Below are 24,124 nucleotides of genomic sequence, written 5' to 3'. Positions count from 1 at the left end.
TTAGTGCAGGGAAGTAAATGTTGCAGGTCTCTGGCTTTTAGATGTACAAACAGTATGTTATATAGAGAGAATAATAGAGGATACAGAGAATACTAGTTACATCTTCGTGCTGCTTGGAGCATCATTCTTCAGTTGGTGACCTGGAAGAATAGAGGGAGCAGTGGATCAAGATGATGTAGTGCCGCATCTGGGATTGAGGACGGGCTGGAAGATTTGAGGATTTTCAAATATTTCTCCAAATGATTAAATATATAAAGTAACTGCCAAAAATATGTCTCACTTTTTCTTAAAGATACATCTTTGTTTAGGGTTGGTGCTAGCATCCACTAATCTGATACAAGGTTTTAATTTTATTGTTTAGCATAGGTTTATTTTACTGATTTATCTATTAGTGTAGGAAAAAGGGGATAACACGTATTTACAAATAATGGCTTCTTTTCAGGTATTTCAATACCTAGGTCCAAAAAATAATGAAACATAATCAATGTTGTGCACTTCATTGCTTTTACCTGTGTGAGAAAACTCTTTCAACAATTCTTTCTACCCCAGGGGTACTATGGATTGCTTGTACTGTCAATACTTTTCTCCATTTCTTTTGTCCAGTATAATACACCTCCTTGTCCCTTTTTTTGAGAGTGGTGGTAGAATTTCACCTACCATTTAAAATGTAGACGATGCATTGTTTGAAAAATTGGCTTTGGGAAAGTGGTTTAAATCTAAGTGAATCATCACCTACGTTGTGTGTGTACCAGGCCAGCAACCCGACACTGTGGGAAAGCTACGCACCACCTTTGGAGGCGGTAAAACAAGGTTCAGTTCTATGGTTTCTCTGCTGTGAATAAAGGCATGGCCTCTTATTCACCTGTCTGTTGTTCTTTACAGATTTGTAGTACATACCTCATTCTGTGACACTGATGTCAAAAGAAACATTTATAAGAGAAACTTTAAAAATCATTTGTCTAGAATAAGACTCCTATGATGCCAACTCTCCAGAATAGAGAAGAGAACCTGAAAATAATATGGCCACAAAACAATGGCTGCAAAACCTCTGGTATCTTCCTACCAGATATTTCTGCCCAATATGTAATCCATCAATCTCACCTCGAATGTAAAGAATCAGAATATCTGAGGACGAGACCTGGAAGTCAGCCTTCGACACATCCCCCAACTACTTCAAATTCTTACTAAACATGAAGAAACAATGTTTCTGGCCTTTCATAAAGAGCTTCATTAAATTAATATATATTTCTTAATAAGATTACTTGGTTTTCTGAACTAAGAGAAATTAAAAGTGATTTACTTCTAAAAATCATATGGGAAATTGAAACAGGTGCCAGGGTGGCAGCAGGAATAAGTATAACATTGTGGAATGAGCCCAGAAAACTAAAAGGTATGCTCCTTAAAAAGAACTTCCATAACAGAGTTTCTGAAGGATAACTGAAACCAGGCAGATGTGTTTTTTTTGCTGTTGCTTATTATAAGAATAATTTATTGCTTGTGCAGTAAACTTTTAAGTGCAGTTCACAATGACCTAAAAAAGGCAAGTACATGTATCATAGGCAACTGTGACTAGGGTATACTTTCTGCTTTAAAACCACCATGCAGGCAAAGGAGTGAAACAATAATAATGGGCTGATTGATGACACAGGAAATGTTTGATTGCATGACTGACTGCATCATGATGAGGCTTAAGGACTCAATGTGCCCCTCAGTAAGTAACCAATGGCTTTGTAAGAGGAGTGTTGTCCTTTCAGCTGTGTAAGAATGTGGTGTGGCCATAAAAGATTTTTTTTTCAGTGTGAGCAAAATCCTTTTGAAAGAAAGGATGAAAATCACCCGTGGAAGTGGGTAATTGAATCCAGTGTTAAGGGATTTGTAGAGAAACTCTGCCCTGATCTTTGAATAAGTATCTCTGAAATTGTTGTTGCTGTGTGTATTGATAGAAACTAGAAGTAGTCACTACAGACTCCTGGTCAGCCTCCCTCCCATCCTCACAGCCAGCTCAGCACATCCATAGAATCCTCCATTCTAGATTTTCTGTTAAATGTTTGGTTTCACTTTCTTAATAAATACTTGTAAATGTATATAAAGATTAATTGTGCTTCTTTTTCATTTAGTATATGATCATGAATAAATATTTCCCTAAACAGAAAAGCCATTTATATCATTGAACTTACAGTACAACTTCTCTAGAAATCAACTATATCATAACTTGACAGTTTGATGTACCTTTCTGACAGATTTGGGAAAAAAAATGTCCAGTTATTTACAGTTCTCTTATGTTGAACACTTAGTTTGGCTCTAACTTGTATAAACAAATGGACTTTTCCAATGTCTTTGAAGAGAGGGGAAACACAGGTAAGGTATTTTTGATTTGGTAGCATTCACTGCTAAAACTTCTATCATAATCTGTCCAGTACTTTGACCCAGTGACATAGTGAAAAGAGCACAGCCTGGAATCAGATCAGGCTTTGAATCCCAGCTCTACTATTTGCTAGCTGTGTGACTTTGGGGAAGTATTTTTCACTTGGGAAATGGTGATAGTAACATTTACTTCTGAAATAGTTTATGTGAGAATAAGTGAAATAATTGTAAAGTACAAAGCACAATGCATGGCAAATAGTAGTAGTTGAATAAACTCCATTAAAAAAAAAAGTCCAGTATTCAGCAATGGCTTACGTGTTTCTGTGGCAAACCCTCCATCTGTGTCTTGGTAATATGACATTCATATTTCATTTGATATACAGAACTTCTCCACGGCATATTTCTTCAGTAATTAAACCAGAAGAAATTTGTACATCATTTAAAAGTTATTTTATTGGTTGGCAGTTCTTTGGTTACTTAGTTTGCTGTTGCACTTTCGAATCTATTAACATGATTTAGTCATATGCTAGTGAATACCAAAAAAGATGAATTAATTAGCTTCTAGAATAATACTACTTTAAAAATATAACATGCACTCGGCTGTGTTCAGTGAGGAGAAATCCAGATCACAAACCAGGACACTTTTTTAATCCCTTTTCCAGTAATGATTTTTAAAAACCATGTCATAAACCAGTGTCACTTAATAGAGCACAGCTCTGTCCCTCTCATTTAACAGCTGCCTTGCAAACATTTTTTTCTTGACAATTTTAAGAAGATAATTTTTTTCAAACGAAATACATGGACAGATTACTGTAGCAGAGCTGCAACCAAGCTTTCTGATTTAAACTATTGTACAAAATGTGTCATGGAAAAAGAGTGCCGTAACTGTCTGTCATGAGGCATCCAACCCATATTTTGCATGATTTCAGAACTCATAGATCTTTTTGTAGCTTTCTGGCTCCTATGCACAATGTCAGAGGAGAGGAAGCATATTAAATGTAAAGTATTAGAAAATACCTTTTAAAATAAAACCAGAATGTGATTTCCTCACCAACCTGGTTACATAGTGTAAGGTTATGTCAAACTATGAAAGGTAAAAGTACACTCCATCTTGTCTTTGATTTGAAGATTAAAAAACTTCATTATTTTTCATTTATTCCATTTCTATCAATAATTACAAGCACAAATTTGAGTTACTTATGGTGTTTCAGTGTACTAAAAATCAGAGGTGCATTTCACATGGACTGGTCTTTAAGGGCTATGAAAATCAATGTCAGTCAGCTCTATTGTCAGTAAACTTTTTGACCTACAATTTTGTGATTGCTCCTGTTCTTAAAATGATAAATCTAAGAGATTTTTCCATTTGCAGCCCCTTAAATTATTTTATAGATTCCTTCTTCCTATTTGTCTCTTGCTACAGCTTTCATGTGAAATTTTGCATGATTTTCAACAGTTTTTGAAAGCCCAGGGAAATGTTAGCATATCTTTGAAAAGAAATGAGACACTCTTTATTTCTTTAGTGATAATAAATTTTGCCATCAGTTGTAAGAGGCAGTAATTCAAGGACTTTTTGCTGGTTCTAAAAACTAAGGGTGTGTTTATGACAAAATAGAGAAATTTAGTAGCACACCACCATCAGATAATATTATTTTTTTAAGCATACATTTTTTGAAAGGTGGGTTGCCATCATATATCATATTTTATAAACTGGCATTTCCATTTACTAACTGTACAGTGAACATTTTCTTTTTATTATATATTCTCTTAAACCTTATTTTTCTTGGTTGTATAGTACTTATATAAATGTATCATAATTTATTTTTTAAATTCTCTACAGTTGGATATTTGGCTACTTATATATACATTGTTTCTACTTTAAAGCTGTAGTAAACATCTTTTTGCCCATCTCTTCTCACTTGTTTTGGAGAAAATCCTAAAGGTAAAATTGTTCAGCCAATGGATATAAACCATCTATGCCAAATTGTTCCTTAGAAAGATAGCACTAATTTAAGATCTGTTTGCAAACATGATTACTCTAATTTTAAGTATCAACCATATTGATAACAAATGTGTCTAGATTTTAATTTGCATCTATTTGATCATTAATGTAATTGAGCTTTTTCTTTTGTTTGGGGGTCAGATGGAAGTTGTAGGCCTCTAGCATTGTATTTTGCCTCTGGCAGATTCCTAGTCATAGTCTTTGTCCATTTGTCTCTTGGTGTGCCTTAACTTCTTTTATTTCTTGGAGCCCAAATATTGATTTGGTTGGAGGTAAACATAACAGACCAGTCTTTCTTGGTGTAAGATACCAGAAAGTAATATTCTTATGGAAATAATAATTTACATTGTAAATTTTTACAGGGAATGTATAGTTTACAACTGTTTTATTTTAGAGAGTATAAGTTTAGTGTTTTATTTGGATTTATCACCATAAATATAAATGAAGTTCTAGAATATTCTCTAAATTAGATAACTAATTTTTCTTAGGAATCTTCATCTTTAAAGTCAGCAGTCCTTAGATGATCACAAGCCTAAAGCGCATATGAAATCAGAAAATAAATTTTGCCATGTTTTCAGGATTTGGATTTAAAGTAATAGTAGATGGCAGACGTAGTTGTGTGGCTGTCATCTTAAACAAACAAAAATAAATAAAAGGGAAGAGGAAAGGAATGAAAGACCATTTCCTTACCAAGCAATCACACAGTTTATTGTCTAGGAAATAAAAAAGAAGAAAACAGAAAAAAAAAGCCAGTTTTGTGTACTGTCGAGCACACAGATGTTCCTCTTGGCAGCCATACAGTACTAGTCAGGACTGGGGTTTTTGCAGGCGTAGAATGTGAGCCTTCTTTGTTGGAGACAAAGTGTGGCCTGTGGTGGGAATTGCTGCAGTGATGGGAAAGTATCGTAATGTATTGTTGGATCACTGTGATTTTCAATAGAGACAGTACATTAAAGTAGCTTTGTGGGCAGTGGATTGTTTCAGCCAAAGCTGGCTAATAACACACTCATCTTGGCAAACTCTATCTAAAAGGTAGAGCTGGCATAGTTTTGTGGTCATGGAGCCTGTCCCATGCTTGGGCATCAGAGCTAACTTTTGTAAGCACTAGTTTTTAACAACCAGTTTAATGTGACCCAACAAAAGAGTTTGTGACCTTCAAGCTAGAATTGTAACCACTTTTCAAATGGAACCATTTATTTATTTATTTATTTTTTGAGAGGACATCTCTCATATTTATTGATCAGATGGTTGTTAACAACAATAAAATTCTGTATAGGGGACTCAATGCACAATCATTAATCAACCCCAAGCCTAATTCTCAACAGTCTCCAATCTTCTAAAGCATAACAAACAAGTTCTTACATGGTGAACAAGTTCTTACATAGTGAATTAAGTTCTTACATGGTGAACAGTGCAAGGGCAGCCATATCACAGAAACTTTCAGTTTTGATCACGCATCATGAACTATAAACAATCAGGTCAAATATGATTATTTGTTGGATTTTTATACTTGATTTATATGTGAATCCCACATTTCTCCCTTATTATTATTATTTTTTTTAATAAAATGCTGAAGTGGTAGGTAGATGCAAGATAAAGGTAGAAAACATAGTTTAGTGCTGTAAGAGGGCAAATGTAGATGATCAGGTGTGTGCCTATAGACTAGGTATTAATCCAAGCTAGACAAGGGCAACAAAACATCCACGGATGCAGAAGATTTCTCTCAAAATAGGGGGGGTGAGGTTCTAAGTCTCACCTCTGTTGATCCGCAGTTTCTCACCTGATGGCCCCCCTGCAACTGTGCCTGTCTTAGGTTGTGGAACCATTTTTTTTTTATTTCTTTTTTTGATAATTACTAAACTAGTCTATTTCAGAATAAGAAAATACATTTTTAATTGAGTTGTTTCCCCTTAACCCACTTTTCATTTAGGATTATGTTTTGTTACAAAAAGACGGTGCATGACATACATAAGCAATCTCTTCGTGTATACCTGGAGTGGTTTCTGTTTAAATATGAATATATATATTGTGAGATGTTTAAACCATATGTTTTAAGTCTAATCACTAGAAAGCAAAACAACTGTTTGCCAGCAGTATCTGGGTCTTCCATGTTGTTGAAGTAGAACAACTAGCTATGCTGCACTAGATGTTAACATAGATACTAACTATATTTTAAGGTTAAAATGTAAGCTTTAAGGATTAATAATTTAAATATTTTTAGTTGTCCTCCCCTTGATGCTCCTTTTTATGTTAAATATAATATTGAATGAGTTTTTATGGCCTTTTAATCGCTTACATAAAATCTGAACAAAAAGGGAAAGGAGACTATAAAAAAGATAGTCATGACTGAATCATTACGTTCCCTCCTAAATAGATAGGGTTGCTGAATGGGAGATGGAACCAGTATGTTCTTGGAGGTAGAGAGCTGGTAAGCACCAACAGATATGTAGGCAACATTGTCTTTTGAGAGAAAACAGGGAGACCCCCAGAAATTAGCCAGTAATACTGTCTTCATTAATGAGTCAGAACCTGATGATAAAGCTCCTAATTCTCAGACCTAAGCTCTCTCTTCTGCATTCTTCAGACTCACGAATTCAAAGCAACATTCACTTACTGAGCCCTGCTCTTTGAAGGATTGGACATCAGATAGGATCTCTATCATAAAGAAGCCTATATTACAGTTAGAAAACAAAAATACATTCATTCAAAGTTGATAACAAAAGATTTAAATAGTAGTTCAAGACAATAGTAAAAATTGTACCTCAGAGCACCACTTCTTTAATGGCCAAGTGAACTGTGCTGACAGTAATTATTCTTGAACAGGATTTTATATATATATATATATATATATATATATATATATTCAGGGTGGATAGTCAGAGGAAGACTTTTTTCATAGAGGCTGGATTTTAGGTAGGTCTCATCTGCCTCACTGGTGAATTCCCACTTATTCTATAAAATTTAACATAAATGTGAGCTCTTCTCCCTAGGATTCCCTGACATTTCTTTCCTGATAGAAGTGTTTGCATTTATATATACATATATATTTACACATAATACACATTACATTTGCATATACCTTACTATACCTTTACATTTACATATTTCACATTTTGCTGTAGTTGTTTATCTTCCCTGCTATGCTCTTAACTCCTTAAGATAACAGACTTATTCTTCGTATCCTGAGTATTTGTTTTGTACAAAATGGTAACCAGTATTTGTTTCAAGACATTTCACATATGCATGTACTCACACAAATGGGAGTTCATATGACAGTAACACATGTTATGGACTGAATTATGATCCACTGCAAAGTTCATATGGTTGAAGCCCTAACCCCCAATGTGACTATATATGGAGATTAGGGCCCATAAGGAGGTAATAGGGATTAAGTGAGTTCAAATCATAAAAGGAGGAGACATAGGGGGACTCTCATGCCACATATGCACTGAGGAAGGGCCATGTGAGGATATAGTGAGAGGGCAGCAGTCTGCAAGCTGAAAGGAGTCTCTTCTAGGAGCTGGATCAGTCAGAACCTTGATCTTGGACCTCTAGCTTCCAGAACTCTAAGAAAATAGCATTTCTGATGTTTAAGACACTTAGTATGTAGTATTTCCTTACAGCAGCCCAAACAGACTAATACACACACATATAAACAAGCAATTGTAGGCATAGATACTAGCGCCAGTATTTTTTTTAAAGAAAATAAAAATTGTAAGAAGGCGTTTGTTAATGTCTTCCAGTTCTGAGTCCCTATAGAGTTGCCAAGTCTGTCCCAGTAAATTATAAAGGAATCCTGGATTTTATTTCCCTTCTCTTGCCCCAAATTCAAACTTAGAATGCCTTCAAAGAGTTTTGTTTTCTTTTTCTTTAAAATGTGTTGAAGATGGCTGCTGGACTTGTCTATTTGAACAATATTCTAATATTTAATGAAATGATATTAGAAGTTAGTATCTTTTCAATTATCTAGTACATTTATTACAAGTATCATGTGATGAATTTCATAATAGCTACTCAATTTATTGAGTATGCATTATGTGCCAGGCACTTTGCACACGTCATAATGCGTTAAGCTGCACATCAATCTTGCCAGGTGGTGTATGTGCCCTCATTTTACAGGTAAGTTAATAGCCCATACAAGGTCGATTACTTGCACCCAGTCACAGTGAAACCTAGATCTTTCTATAACTCTTTAAAGCCCATATTCCTTCTCTGTTCTCCACTGACAAAACTTATATCTCACAATAAATGTATATATAGTCTTCTCTCATAAAATAAAAATTATATTCCACAAAATGTATCACTTTTTGCTTAGATGTGATAAGAGTAGTTCCAAGTTTGATTCCAGTGTTACTTATCAGTGTATTTAGGGGCCTGAAAACATTGACTCCTTCTGTTTCTTTTGGAATTTTTTTGTTTTGGGGTTTTTTATTTTTATTTGTTTACTCCCCCCAACCCCAAGCCAATCTCTCTGTGTATGTATGTTTCAGTCATATCATGACCAGCAACAAATCATTTTTTATAAAAATAGACTTGATACGGTTTTATAGGATTTTCCTTTCCCTAATTTATTATCATATTTTATAACTCTGAGTAAAGATTATAACTACCATTATTGACACCATATCTTAAGTGCACATTACATTTTATACATATTCCACATCAAAAAATGAAGTTATTTATTGGACACGAAAAATGCTCAATTTTACATTTCATAAAATAAGTCAGTGTTTGAATAAGAGACAAAACTTCTGGTTTTAGTGGTAACAAAATCCAACTAGCAGGGTAAGGTTAAAAAGAACTTGATTTAAGGGAAAAACAGAATCGTACATTTATACTAGAATTATAGAAAAAGATTAATAAAATCCTTACCCAGAATGCTTGCAATTTGAGGAAATACAGTTTGGTATTATGAACGGTATCTGTTGTTATTGCTATGAGGGCATGTTGCCAATTGGTATGTGTTGTTATTTTGGCCTGGTTGATAGGCACACTTTATATGGTAATTTTAAAGGGATAATCAGTTTTTTTCAAAGTGCTTTTATTAATAATTCAGTTAGCATAAGTTATTATTATAATTTTTATTGCCCATTTTTATCTTCTAATGATCTGGGATAATAAATTAGAACTTAAGATTTGTGCTCTATTTAAAATTTTAATGAATAGAAATATTGGAAAGGTATAGAACTTTATGAGCACACTCTGCCTTTATTTTGTTAATCATGGTTGCTGAGCTTGAGAATGCAATACAGATAGTACCATGGTGAGAGACCCTTGATAGGCATCTTACACATTGAACAGAAAGTAGCAATAGGCTGTTGAGGTCAAGGAAACATGGCAGATGGTACTTTGAAAAAATGAGACAAATCCAAAGTATACCAAGTAGTCTGCATATAAAGGTTCACTTGTTAATTGAATATTTAAGGCTAAAATAATATCTATGTGGCTAATAAAAATTAATAACATTTTGCATTTTTATATGTAATTTGGATTATATATAATTTTGTACATAATATTTTAGGCTGTGTCAATTTTCAAACAGTTACAATTGCAGAAAAGTGGAATAAAAATCATAGAACTGCAAAAGCTTTTTGGTCTATGCTGCATTATGCTTTTTAAAGATGAGGAAATTGTTCATTAAATGAACTATCTGGGTGTCAAAATACACAGATTCTCACATGCTCACTCATACACTCTCTCTTTCATGCACAGCACACACAGGGACAAGTTGTTGGCCTCACATATAAATCAACATTACTGTGAACATTTGTATGAACTAGAAAAACAGGTATTAATTGAATCAAATATTTTGACATTTTCTCCTCAAAAAAGAAAGAAATTTACTTCTAAAAGCTTAAACTATAAATGAGGAATTGTAAGAAAATCAGAGAAAGTTCTAAACTATTTTAACTTGGATAAAAAGCTAGATGGTTAATGATTTCAAAAGAACTATTTTTAAACCTCTGTGAATTATGATTACAGCAAGATGTCTAAATTGACTAGCACAGTCAGAATTCCTCACAGTATTCTCTTTGGGTACTAAGGTTCAATCCAGTCTTGTATTTGTCAGTTTTGTGTTATTTAATGTACTTATATCAAAGAACTAATCAGAAAGATTCTATTTTAAGTCTATGAGAACCATCACTAGCATGCACTGACAGATGTTGAAGAATGTGGAAAGAATGTCAAAAACCTCTCCAAAGAAAGTCTTTAAACCATGTCCCTTAATACAGAAATGCAAAACCAGATTTAATTACCCTTTTCCTAAACAGCTCAGACATGCAGACTCATTTACTGCAGCATATGGTCTGAGAAAGTGCACAGTGGAAGAGAGCAGTCACGGTGAAGGCTGGGGTTGAATCCATTTAGGCTGCAGTTCACAAAGATCAGTCAGAGGCAGGCTCTGCAAGTTAAAAGAAAAACACCAAGCAGTAAAAACACAGCCTATTTTTATTTTGAATGTGCTCATTGGAGACATTCTGTTTGTCTTTCAAGACCAACAGTATTAAATGGTTTTAATATGAAATACAAGATTTCTGAAAAACTAGTGTCTGGAGTATTTTTCCTAAATTAAAAAAAAATGTAAAAAAACAAAACAATTTTTTTGAGATTTTTTTTCTCTGATAATTCATTATTTGCTACCAGTGAAAATAACTGTTTTTCTGATAGAGAACAGTTGAAATAATGTGTTAGAGGACCATGGCTTACATTATAAGACCATATGAAGTGGTAAATTCTTACCATCTCTAAAGGGATTAAGCTTACCTTTCTTGCCAGAAGTTACAGGTAATTGAGAATTTAAGAAAAAGAAAAGGAAAAAAGTCTGTGACTCCTTTTATACCAGTTTGTGGCATTAGGCAAGTGACTTCCATGTGTCTTAATTTTATGTCTGTTAATGGGGGAAGCTCTCTTTACAGAGAATTTAAGTTTAACCTCAAAATATCTAAGTTCAGTTGCTCTGTGTGTAGTACAATGTCACACACAGATATGAAGAATAATAATACAGAAGGTAACAGAAAAGAGAAAAATACTGAGCAGTTAGTAATGGCAGACATAGCAAACATGGTTGGTTATTTACTTTGCTGGATCTAATTAGTAGTCATTATTTATTGTAACAAATTATTTTAATTGCTATTTTTCCTTTAAAACTAGTCTTTTTGCCTCAGTGTATATTTATATATTGTGGGAGAAGTGTGCCATTTTGATGGTCAACTTGAAATTGTCTAGAGCTGCACTGTCACATGGCTTTCATTTAAATTAATTAAAATTAAATATAATTTTGAAATTCAACTTTTGCCCCACTAGCTGTATTTCAGGTGCTCAATAACAACTTATATAGAGTGTTTCCATTATCACAGATACTTAATAAATATTTAAATAGATATTTAATAAATCAATTTAAAATCTGGAGTAGGACTTTAGAGTCCATATGACTTACAGGCAATCTGTGGACCCCATGAAATTGTAGCAAAATGTTGTTTATGGGCATTTGTACATTTTTTGGAAGAAAGAGTCCATTGATATAACCGAGGAATAAGGAAAAACTAGTTAAATAAAAGAAAAATAAAATCCCATTATAGAAAGACATAGAAGAGAGAGATTTAGGTCTATAAAATCATGAAAGGAGGTGGTTGATAAGGTTAGAAGTTAAGTCTACTATTAAAATGTTAGATTTAAAAAAAAATCCTTCTTGGAAGAACAAATAATGAACCTATAGAAATTACTATCTTCCCCCTCCAAGAAACGGCTTAAAATACCAGTAGTTTCATAAAGGCTTAACTCCTTCAAGAATTAAAGAAGCAAGAGTGAAGTAAAGTTAGACAGCTTCACTTGCCCCTCAATCTTCCTTGAGCTACTGTCGAAAAGTACTGGATAAATCACTCTGACCCTTTTGTGGCTGACAATATATGCTGTTTTCTTGCTTCCAGTTATTTTGTGGTTAATGCTGGGAAATGTGGACTCTTTTAAATGTGTAGTTCTCTGAATTTTATTTGCTTTTGTTCAGTGCTATTTTGCCTCACATCCTCAACGGAAGTTCAGCAGTCATTTCAAAAGAAATTGTTTTTAGTTTTGTAGAACATTTATGTTATATTTTAAGAGAGGAATGTTTATGGCATTAAAATGAGTAGGACTTGAATCAAAGCAAATATTGGAAGAAAGCTCACTCCTAAATTTCCCTTCTATGGGAATCCTTTATTGATTTCATTATAATTGGGCATGCTGTTGTATGCCCCGTCATCCCAGTGCTCGAGTAACAGGTGTCACTGGGTTTGTCTGGATGAGGATGAGGTTGGTAGTGGTGGTGTTGACAATGAGAGCTAACATGTATGGAGCATTGATAAGAGCTTTACTTATGTTAACTTATTTCATGCTCAAAAGAACCTAGGAGAGAAGCAAAATTATTACTCCCGTTTTACAAATGAGGAAACTGAAACAGAAATAAAGTAACTAGCTCAGAGATGCTTGTTTATAAGTGATAGAGCTGGGCACATCTGTAGTGGTCTGGCTCCAGAGCCCATGCTGTCAATACCTACATTGCTTCTTCTGGATTTGTATACTTAGGCCAAAATCTAAAGTGACCCTCTAAAAACTCCACAAGCACTCTGGGAAAAGAGTTTGCTGGCATATTCATTTTAAATCTTGCAATGTGGAACAGTGGAAACCCAAATGGGAAGACAAAATAGTATAAGTGGCTATCACAGACTACCATACTGAAGGTTCACCTCAAGTTACATTGGCAGGAATGGAGTTCTCAGAAATACATTAGTTTTTTTCTTTCTCTTTAATAAAGTTTTTCAAAGTTAAAGTAAGGATTAACACATTAATTGTATGGCTGGTGCTGCTGTTGAGGGAGAAATAGGATGACTTTTCCATGTCCTGGATTTCCCAGAACAGATTGTGTGCGGGAGATGCAACCCCCCACTCCACCATGTCAGTGGGCGTTGTTTCAGGGACTCTTTAAGTGCATTTCTCCATTATATATTCTCATTGTCTTTTTTTTTGGTGGCAGGGTGGGGAGGTCCGTCTAAATTACTTACCCTAAAAGACTCTGTCATCACTTCAGAAAAACATCTGTTACCCTTGAAGGTTGTTAATCTAATCATGGCCACAGAGTCCTGTCAGAGGCCCTCCTTTTACTGGCCCTTTGTGTTTGTTTAGGCTGTCCTCTCTCCTGCACTTGACTGTACACAATAAAGGTGATTCTTGGCCAGATTTTCTCAAGTGGTGACCGGAGACACTGAATCAGAATCACCTGAAAGTCTGTAAAAAAGGTAAATTCCTAAGTCCCACCCCAGATTTGCCAGGTCGCTCTTTGGGGTTGCTTACCTCTATTTGCATTTTTAACCAGCTCCCCAGAGGCTTCTGATGTACTGGAAAATGAGAAAACTATTGTTCAAGTAGCTACACTAAGTGGAACGTATTCCTCACAGTATTGAAAGGGACTAATGACTGCTGTGATTAAATCCCTGCCCTCAATGAGCTGACAGTTTGATAAGGAAGAAATAACTAAAGCGCAAAGTCAACTCAAGTACCATAGAAGTAAAAACAGCTACTTCCAGATGGCATAGGTCAGAGAATCTTCTAGAAGTTTTTTGTTTTCTTTTCTTTCATGTACAGAATTTACATTTGGATGATTCTTCATTCATACAGTACACACTAAGACCTGCAGTTTGCTTTTCATCTCTTTTACCAGCCCACTCAGTAATTTCCAGAAGTTACAAAATTTTTAGAGATGAAGGCAAGGCATTCATATTATTAAAGCCTACTGCATCTAAAAATGGGGACAGAGTTTTATATAACACAGAACCATTTACACTGAGTTTCCTCTTCAGTGACTATGCCCAGAACTTTGGTCCCAAGTGTTTGTGACAAGCCTCTCCTCATTATGAGTTTATAGTCCACCTATGAGCGATACTCCTAAAAATAAGTAGAAAGAAATAGGCCAACAATAAACAGTGGAAGAAGAGAACTAACATTTATTTACCACTCTATGCTAGGCACTGTGCCTAGCAAATTTCAGAGAGAGCTAAGTACATATACCAGCCCACACAGCTGCTAAAGCCAAGAAAACAGAGATTCTAGGTAATCCATGACCTGATGGCTTTCGTCCACAAGTGTCATATCAGCTTGTTGACATTTGAGTACCCGTGGCATTGGCACTGGGAGAATACAGAGATAAATGCAGTGCCAGATCTTGGGGCATGTACAAACAATGAGAAATCAGAGATTTACACAGATAACCAATACATGTAAGTGAGGGGCACTAATATTTACACTTCCTGTGCTATGTGTTTTTAAATATATTATCCAATTTATGCTTCACAGCAAACCTGCAAAGTGGTTGGAATCTCTAATTACATAGACAAGGAAATTGTGGTTCAAGGAAAGCAGGTTACCCAGCGTTACCCAACTAAGTAGCAGCAGGGCGCAGATTTGAATCCAGGTCTGTGTGACTCAAAACTTCTTTATTCCACAGGAGTTGCGGCAGCTTACTCTTCATTCTGACAAGGGAAATGTCAGGGCTCTCTGGTGCAACATTTGATGTATTCAGTTCTACCTGGATACTTAAGAATCAGTAGGATAGAAAGGAAGTTCAAGCAGTGCTGGCACCGGAAGCAAAGGCAGAGAGGAACGGAAGTATGTGGAAATGGCCTTTACACCCGCCATGTGAGCACGCACAATAGTGGAACCCATCATGAGAAGTGAGCTAGAAAAGTGGGTGCCAGGAAGCAGGCTTTAACTAGGGATGATGAGACATGGAAGGGCTAAGTTCAGGAAATATCTGTGTTAAAAAATGAACAAAACTTGCTAACTAACTAAAAATGAACAAAACTTGCTAATTAATTGGATGCTGCAGTAGAGGAGGGAAGGAGGAGTCAACATGAATCAAAGCTGATTCAATGAATTACTGTGAGGACAAATGAAAGAATCCACTTGAACACAGGTTACAGCTCCAAGTACTACAGAAAATAGCATTCAGCTTTACCTTCTCTGAATTAACCTTTCTTTCCCCATGATTAAATTCATATAGATTATGTCCTATAATTGCTCTTTTCTGAGAATATAACGCTATGCCTCAATTAAGACTTTAGGATATCTCTTCAGTTTTTTTAAACAAAATATCCATGTTGTCAAATACATATACATGTTCATGTATGTAGATGTACATATAAGACTAGAAAATATGACTTCAGATTTTCTAAGTTTTACAAAAGGTTTTACAGAAGGCATAATCGGAAAGAAAAATAACTTATAAAAACCTAAATAGCATTGACTTACTTAATGGACTATTTCTAAATATCTTCAGAATAGTTAATCAGATATTGTGTCAAGACTGTTAGTTATGTGGTCTGTGAAAATCATTTTCCAGGGACTTTGAGAACTTTTTCATTTGTTATAGAATTAATTTTAAAATTAACTTAGAGTAATTGAAGTATAAATTTATTTATTTTTATAATTTTTATTAAGGTATTATTGATATACTCTCTCATAAAGGTTTCACATGAAAAAACGATGTGGTTACTACATTTACCCATATTATCAAGTCCCCATCCATACTCCATTGCAGTTACTGTCCATCAGTGTAGTAAGATGCCACAGATTCACTATTTGCCTTCTCTGTGCTACACTGTTTTCCCCATGACCCCTCACACCATGTGTACTAAACATAATACCCCTCAATCCCCTTCTCCCTCCCTCCCCACCTGCCCTCACACACCCATCCCCTCTAGTAACCGCTAGTCCCTTCTTGGACTCTGTGAGTCTGTTGCTGTTTTGTTCCTTCAGTTTTACTTTGTTGTTGTTATAATCCACAAACGAGGGAAATCATTTGGTACTTGTCTTTCTCCACCTGGCTAATTTCACTGAGCATAATATTCTCCAGCTCCATCCGTGTTGTTGCAAATGGTAGGATTTTTCTTTCCTATGGCTGAATAGCATCCATTGTGTATATGTACCACATCTTCTTTATCCATTCATCTACTGATAGACACTTAGGTTGCTTCCATATCTTGGCTATTGTAAATAGTTTTGCAATAAACATAGGGGTGAATATGTCTTTTTGATTCTGAGAACTTGTATTCTTTGGGTAAATTGCAAGGACTGGGATTCCCAGGTCAAATGGTATTTCTACTTTTAGTTTCTTGAGGAACCTCCATATTGCTTTCCACAATGGTTGAACTAGCTTACATTCACACCAGCAGTGTAGGAGGGTTCCTCTTTCTCCACATCCTCACCAGCATTTGTTGTTCTTAGTGTTTTCGATGCTGGTCATCCTAACTGGTGTGAGGTAATATCTCATTGTGGTTTTAATTTGCATTTCCCTGATGAGTAGTGATGTGGAGAATCTTTTCGTGAGTCTGTTAGCCATCTGAATTTCTTCTTTGGAGAATTGTCTCTTCATTTTTTAATCAGGTTATTTGCTTTTTGGGTGTTGAGTTGTGTGAGTTCTTTATATATTTTGGATATTAATCCCTTTTCAGATATATTGTTTACAAATATATTCTCCCATACTATGGGGTGCCTTTTTGCTCTGCTGATGGTGTCCTTTGCTGTAAAGATGTAGTCCCATGTGTTCATTTTTGCCTTTGTTTCCCTTGCTCAGGGAATGCGTTCAGGAAGAAGTTGCTCATGTTTATATTTAGGAGATTTTTGCCTATGTTGTCTTCTAAGAGTTTTATGATTTCATGACTTACATTCAGGTCTTTGGTCCATTTTGAGTTCACTTTTGTATATGGGGTTAAACAACAATCCAGTTTCATTCTCTTGCATGTAGCTTTCCAGTTTTGCCAACACCAGTTGTTGAAGAGGATGTCATTTCCCCATTGTATGTCTGTGGCTTCTTTATTGTATATTACTTGACTGTATATGGTTGGGCTTATGTCTGGGCTCTCTAGTCTGTTTCATTGGCTATTGTTCTGTTCTTATGCCAGTATCTAATTGTCTTGATTACTATGGCTTTATAGTAGAGCTTGAAGTTAGGGAGCATAATCCCCCCAGCTTTATTCTTCCTTCTCAGGATTACTTTGGCTATTCAGGGTCTTTTGTTCCATATGAATTTTAGAACAATTTGCTCTAGTTTGTTGAAGAATTCTGTTGGTATTTTGATTGCATTGAATCTGTAGATTGCTTTAGGCAGGATGGCCATTTTAATAATATTAATTCTTCCTACCCATGAGCATGTGATATGTTTCCATTTATTGGTATCTTCTTTAATTTCTCCCATGAGTGTCTTTCACTTCCTTGGTTAGGTTTATTCCTAGATATTTTGTTCTTTTTGATGCAACTGTGAATGGAATTGTTTTTCTGATTTCTCCCTCTGCTAGTTCATTGTTAGTGTATAGCAATGCCACAGATTTTTCTGTGTATTAATTTTGTATCCTGTAACTTTGCTGAATTCAGGTATTAGATCTAGTAGTTTTGGAGTGGAATCTTTAGGGTTTTTATGTATAATATTATATCATCTGCAAACAGTGACAGTTTAACTTCTTCTTTACCAATCTGGATGCCTTTTATTTCTTTGTGTTGTCTAATTGCTAGGCTAGGACCTCCAGAACTATGATGAATAAAAGTGGGGAGAGTGCATCCTTGTCTTGTTCCCCATCTTAAAGAAAAGGCTTTCAGCTTCTCACTGTTAAATATAATGTTGGCTATGGGTTTGTCATATGTGGCCTTTATTATGTTGAGGTACTTGCCCTCTGTACCCATTTTGTTTGAGAGTTTTTATCATGAATGGATGTTGAATTTTGTCAAATTCTTTTTTGGCGTGTATGGAGATGATCTTGTGGTTTTTGTCCTTTTTGTTGATGTGGTGGATGATGTTGATGGATTTTCTAATACTGTACCATCCTTGCATCCCTGGAATAAATCCTACATGATCATGATGGATGATTTTTCTGATATATTTTTGAATTTGATTTGCTAATATTTTGTTGAGTATTTTTGCATCTATGTTCATCAGAGATATTGGTCTTTAGTTTTCTTTTTTTGTGGTATCTTTGCCTGGTTTTGCTATTACAGTGATGCTGGCCTCACAGAATGAGTTTGGAAGTATTCCCTCATCTACTTTTTGGAAAACTTTGAGGAGGATGTGTATTAGGTCTTCACTAAATGCTTGATAAAATTGAGCAGTGAAGCCATCTGGTCCAGGGGTTTTCTTCTTAGGTAGTTTTTTGATTAACAGTTCAATTTCATTGCTGGTAATTGGTCTTTTCAGATTTTCTGTTTCTTTCTGGGTCATCCTTGGATGGTTGTATTTTTCTAGAAAGTTGTCCATTTCTTCTAGGTTATCCGGTTTGTTACCATGTAGTTTTTCATAGTATTCTCTAATAATTCTTTGTATTCCTGTGGTGTCTGTAGTGATTTTTCCTTTCTCATTTCTGATTCTGTTTATGTGAGTAGACTCTCTTTTTTTCCTGATAAGTGTGGCTAGAGATTTATCTATTTTGCTTATTTTCTCAAAGAACCATTTTTTGTTTTCATTTATTCCTTGTATTGTTTTATTCTTCTCGGTTTTATTTATGTCTGCTCTAATCTTTATTATGTCCCTCCTTCTACTGACTTTGGGCCTCATTTGTTCTTCTTTTTCTAATTTTGTTAATTGTGAGTTTAGGCTGTTCATATGGGATTGTTCTTTCCTGAAGTAGGCCTGTATTGCAATATACTTTCCTCTTAGCACGGCCTTTGCTGTGTCCCACAGATTTTGCAGTGTTGAATTATTGTTGTCATTTGTCTCCATATATTGCTTGCTGTCTGTTTTTATTTGGTCATTGATCCATTAGTTATTTAGGAGCATGTTGTGAAGCCTCCATGTGGTTGTGGGATTTTTCATTTTCTTTGCGTAATTTGTTTCTAGTTTCATACCTTTGTGGTCTGAGAAACTGGTTGGTACAATTTCAATCTGTTTGAATTTGCTGCGGCTCTTTTTGTGGCCTAGTATATGATATATTCTTGAAAATGTTCCATGTGCACTTGAAAAGAATATCTATCCTGCTGCTTTTGGGTGTAGAGTTCTGTAGATGTCTGTTAGGTCTATCTTTTCTAATGTGTTGTTCAGTGTCTCTGTCTCCTTACTTATTTTCTGTCTGGTTGATATGTCCTTTGGAGTAAGTGGAGTGTTGACGTCTTCTAGAATGAATTCATTGCATTATATTTCCCCTTTTAATTCTGTTAGTATTTGTTTCACATATGTGGGTGCTCCTCTGTTGGGTACATAGATATTTATAATGGTTGTATCTTCTTGTTGGATTGACCCCTTTATCATCATGTAATGTCCTTCTTTGTGTCTTGTGACTTTTTTTGTTTTGAAGTCTATTTTGTCTGATACAAGTACTGCAACTCCTACTTTTTTCTCCCTATTAGTTGCATGAAATATCTTTTTCCATCCCTTCACTTTTAGTCTGTGTATGTCTTTGGGTTTAAAGTGAGTCTCTTATAGGCAGCATGTAGGTGGGTCTTTTTTTTTTATCCATTCAAGGTGATTATTGATGAGTATGTACTTATTGCCATTGCAGGCTTTAGATTCATGGTTACCAAAGGTTCAAGGTTAATTTCCTTACTATCTAAGAGTCTAACTTAACTTCTTTAGTATGCTATTACAAACACAATCTAAAGTTTCTTTTCTTCTCCTCCTTTTTCTTCTTCCTCCATTCTTTATATATTAGGTACATATTCTGTACTCTTTGTCTATCCCTTGATTGACTTTGGGGGTAGTTGGTTTAATTTTGCATTTGCTTAGTAATTAACTGTTCTACTTACTTTACTGTGGTTTTTATTACCTCTGGTGACTGCTATTAAACCTTAGAAACACTTCCATGTATAGCAGTCCCTTGAAAATACACTGTAGAGATGGTTTGTGGGAGGTAAATTCTCTCAGCTTTTGCTTATCTGGAAATTGTTTAATCCCTCCTTCAAATTTAAATGATAATCTTGCCAGATAAAGTAATCTTGGTCAGAGGCCCTTCTTCTTCATTGCATTAAATACATTATGCCGCTCCCTTCTGGCCTGTAAGGTTTCTGCTGAGAAGTCTGATGAAAGCCTGGTGTTTTTATTTGAATTTGATTTGCTAATATTTTGTTGAGTATTTTTGCATCTATGTTCATCAGAGATATTGGTCTTTAGTTTTTTTTTGTGATCTTATTTCTCTCTCTGGCTGCTGTTGATAGTCTGGCCTTATCCCAATCTTTGCCATTTTAATTATTATATGTCTTGATGTTGTCTTCCTTGGGTCCCTTGTGTTGGAAGATCTGTGCCCGTCCATGGTCTGACAGACTATCTCCTTCCCCAGATCGGGGAAGTTTTCAGCAATTACCTCTTCAAAGACACTTTCTGTCCCTTTTTCTCTCTTCCTCTTCTGGTACCCCTATAATATGAATATTGTTCCATTTGGATTGGTCACACAGTTCTCTCAATATTCTTTCATTCCTAGAGATCCTTTTTTCTCTCTGTGCCTCAGCTTCTTTGTATTCCTCTTCTCTAATTTCTATTTCATTTATCATCTCCTCTACCATATCTAATCTGGTTTTAAAACTTTCCATTGTATGTTTCATTTCTGATACTGTGTTCTGTCATGATTGAATCTCCAACCAGAATTCATTCCTGACTTCTTGAATATTTTTCTGTACCTCCATGAGCATGTTTATGATTTTTATTTTGAAATCTCTTTCAAGAAGATTCATGAGGTCGATTTCATTTGACCGTTTCTCTTGTGTACTTATAATTTTGCTTTGAACCAGGTTCCTTTGACATTTCATATTTGTATGTGGCTCCCTCTAGTGCCCATAAGCTCTACTCTCTAGAGCTGCTCAGCCCCTGGAGCAATGTTGTGCGTCACAAGTAAGCGGTGTTGGTGCCTGGGAGGGAGGAAAGAGCTGTTTCTTGCTTCCTGGCTGCTATGCCTGTCTCCAGTGCCAGAACCAGTGGGCCAAGCACACTGGTACAGGCCTCTCTGCTTTGCGTTTGTAGCTGCTGTAGGCGGGGCTTCCCTCTGGCTGGCCTAACACCAAGGTAGGGTTTGCTGCTTTGCAAGCCAGGTGCAGACTGGCTGGGAGGAAGGCGTAGTCGACTGCTTATCATGGAGGGGGCACTTGGAGCTGCACAGCCAGCCAAGGGGCTGGAGCGCTTGAAGATCTTGAGAGTTCCCAACCTGCTGGGCAGAGTGCACCCAGACAATTTTGTCTACCTGTCCTTTTTCCTGAGCAGTAAGGTCTGTGCAGTCCTTGCCCCTTTAGCAGCCCTCTTGTTGTTAGGAAGTCTCTCAGACTGCCTGCCTTTCTTTTGTCCCAGAGCAGCCAGATATGGATCCCTGTTTTCCACAAGCAGCTGGAATCTCAGTCTCTCCAGGTATTCTGCCTTTCTTAGCTTTCCAATCTCCTAGTCACGAGAGTATCATGTAATGTAGGTTTGTCCTAAGCCCCCACTCCCTCCCTGCTCCATTTCTCTTCCTCCCACCAGTGAGCTTGGGTGGGGTAAGGGCTTGGTCCCTCCGGGTCATGGCTTTGGTATGTTACCATGTTCCATTAGGTTTATTCTTTTCTCGGGGTATATGCAGTCTGACACAGGTCCCTTTCCTATTGCTCTTTCAGTATTAGTTGCATTTATTATATTTTCATATTATATACAGTTTTAGGAGGAAACCTCTGTCTCACCTCTCATGCCGCCATCTTTAATCATCTTCCTGAAGTATATATTTAAACCTTTAAAGATTTGTGATTTTCAGTCAGAAACAGTATTTTCACTCTCCTGTACTTTTTCAAAATGTTGGTATTAAACTTCTAAAATAATTGAAGGAAGAAAAGTAAATGTCAGTTTTCATTTGGTATCACTTGAATATTTTATTGACCAAAGTGGCCCATCATATTATGGTCAGCATTGCACATTAGGTACAGCGCAGTCAACCCCAATACTAAGTACTTTTCTCTTAGACTTTTTTCCATTTTGCTTTTGTAATATTTACAAGATTTTTATTTTAGAAGAAAAACACATATCCGGGAATCGTTTCTTTCCCTTGATGCTCTCTGACTTTAAAAATGAATGACATGAAAATATCAGTTTTAAGAACCAACTTGTTTGAATTTCAGTTTGGAATACATTTTTATTTTTGAGTATAAAATCTTTACAGGTAATTAAGATGAAAATTCTGATACAACCAAATTACTTTTCTGTCAAAAACAACTATTTCTCAGGTGCCAGTATTAACTTTTTTTTAAGGAAGTGTTGATTTCATCTTGAACCAACTCAAATTAGAATTTGAATTTTACTTCTAACTAGTTGTTCATATTAAGATATGTAAAATTCATGGAATTCTTTTTCTTCCTGTTTAGGAAATACCAGAGAGGAACCAGAGTCCGGCTGCGGCTATTAGATCTTGAACTTACATCTAGGTTCCTGGGAGCAACAACAGATACAACGATACTAGAGGCTGATGCGATTCTTTTAGGGCTCCAGGAGAGTAAAGACTCAAAATCAAAAGAGGAACATAGTGAATAATAAATGAACTTTACTTAGTGTATTTATTCCTTTTTTGTTGAACCCAGGTATTCACCAAAAATGCAATTAGAAAATGGTGAATAAATGATTGAAAGAAGACATAATAAATGAAAGCTATAATTATAGTTCTTATTTGTTAGAGTGGTCTTTAGCTATATCCCCCCTCCCTTTTTATACCGATTCTTTCCTTTGATTGGGTTAGTGTAAACTGTACCAAAAAATTCTGTCACTCAATTAATATGTTTGAGTACTTTGCATGTGCATGACACTATCCTAAACACCAAAGAAATAGCAGTAAACATATTAGACAAAATTGCTTGTCTTGTGGAACTTAACTTTTGGGGGAAATACACAGTAAGTAAAATATATAGCATGTTAGACAGTGATATGAACTGAAGATAAAAATTAAGCAGGGAGCACAGAAGATCTGTATAGACATTTGTCCGAAGAAGACATACCGATGGCCAGCAGACATAAGAAAAGGTGCTTAATATCATGAATGAGGGAAATACAAATCAAAACCACAATGAGGTGTTACCTCATACCTGTTAGAATGGCTATCAAAAAGACAAGAAATAACAAGTGTTAGCAAGGGTGTGGAGTAAAGAGAATCCTTGTGTACTATCAGTGAGAATGTAAATTGGTGTAACTACTATGAAAAACAGTATGGAGGTTTCATCAAAAAATTAAAAATAGAACTACCATATGGCCCAGCAATTTCACTTCTGGGTACTTATCAGAGGAAAATGAGACACTAACTCAAAAAGGCATCTGCACCTTATGTCCATTGTAACATTATTTACAATACCAAAATATAGAAGCAAGATAAGCATTCATTGATAGATGGATGGATAAAAACACTGTGTATGTGTGTGTGTGTGTGTGTGTGTGTGTATACAAACATACCCACTGTGGGGTGTGTGTGTGTGTGTGTGTATACAAACATACCCACACACACTGGAGTATTATTCAGCCATAAAAAGAAGGAAATCTTGCCGTTTGTGACAACATGGATGGATGGATGTAGATGATATGCTAAGTGAAATAAGTCGCACTTAATACTAGTGGAATCTGGCAAAAAAGAAAAGAAAAATGAGCTCATGTATACAGAAAATAGATTGTGGTTGCCAGAGGTGGGGGGCTGGAGGAGCTGCAAAAAATGTGAAGGGAGTTAAAAAGTTCAAACTTTCAGCTCTAAAATATAAGTCACGGTGATGTAATATACAGTATGGTGACTATCATTATAAATAATACCATTTTGTATATTTGAAAGT

At 35.6% G+C, this 24,124-nt stretch overlaps 1 protein-coding gene across 1 annotated transcript in view; it reads left to right on the top strand.

Moving 5' to 3' along the window:
- The window catches only part of TPD52 (tumor protein D52), a 277,749-nt gene extending 254,774 nt beyond the window's left edge, over nt 1-22,975 (top strand). The window contains exon 3 of the mRNA XM_036998061.2: nt 22,685-22,975. Coding sequence (XP_036853956.1) covers nt 22,685-22,850 — 166 coding nt within the window. The 3' untranslated portion in view covers nt 22,851-22,975. The remainder of the gene's footprint in view (nt 1-22,684) is intronic.
- Nucleotides 22,976-24,124: the final 1,149 nt, after the last annotated feature.

Source organism: Manis javanica, chromosome 2, assembly GCF_040802235.1.
Source record: "Manis javanica isolate MJ-LG chromosome 2, MJ_LKY, whole genome shotgun sequence".
Classification (NCBI taxonomy): domain Eukaryota; kingdom Metazoa; phylum Chordata; class Mammalia; order Pholidota; family Manidae; genus Manis; species Manis javanica.
Note: the sequence above shows the minus strand (reverse complement) of the source record. Positions and strands in the feature narration are given on the sequence as shown.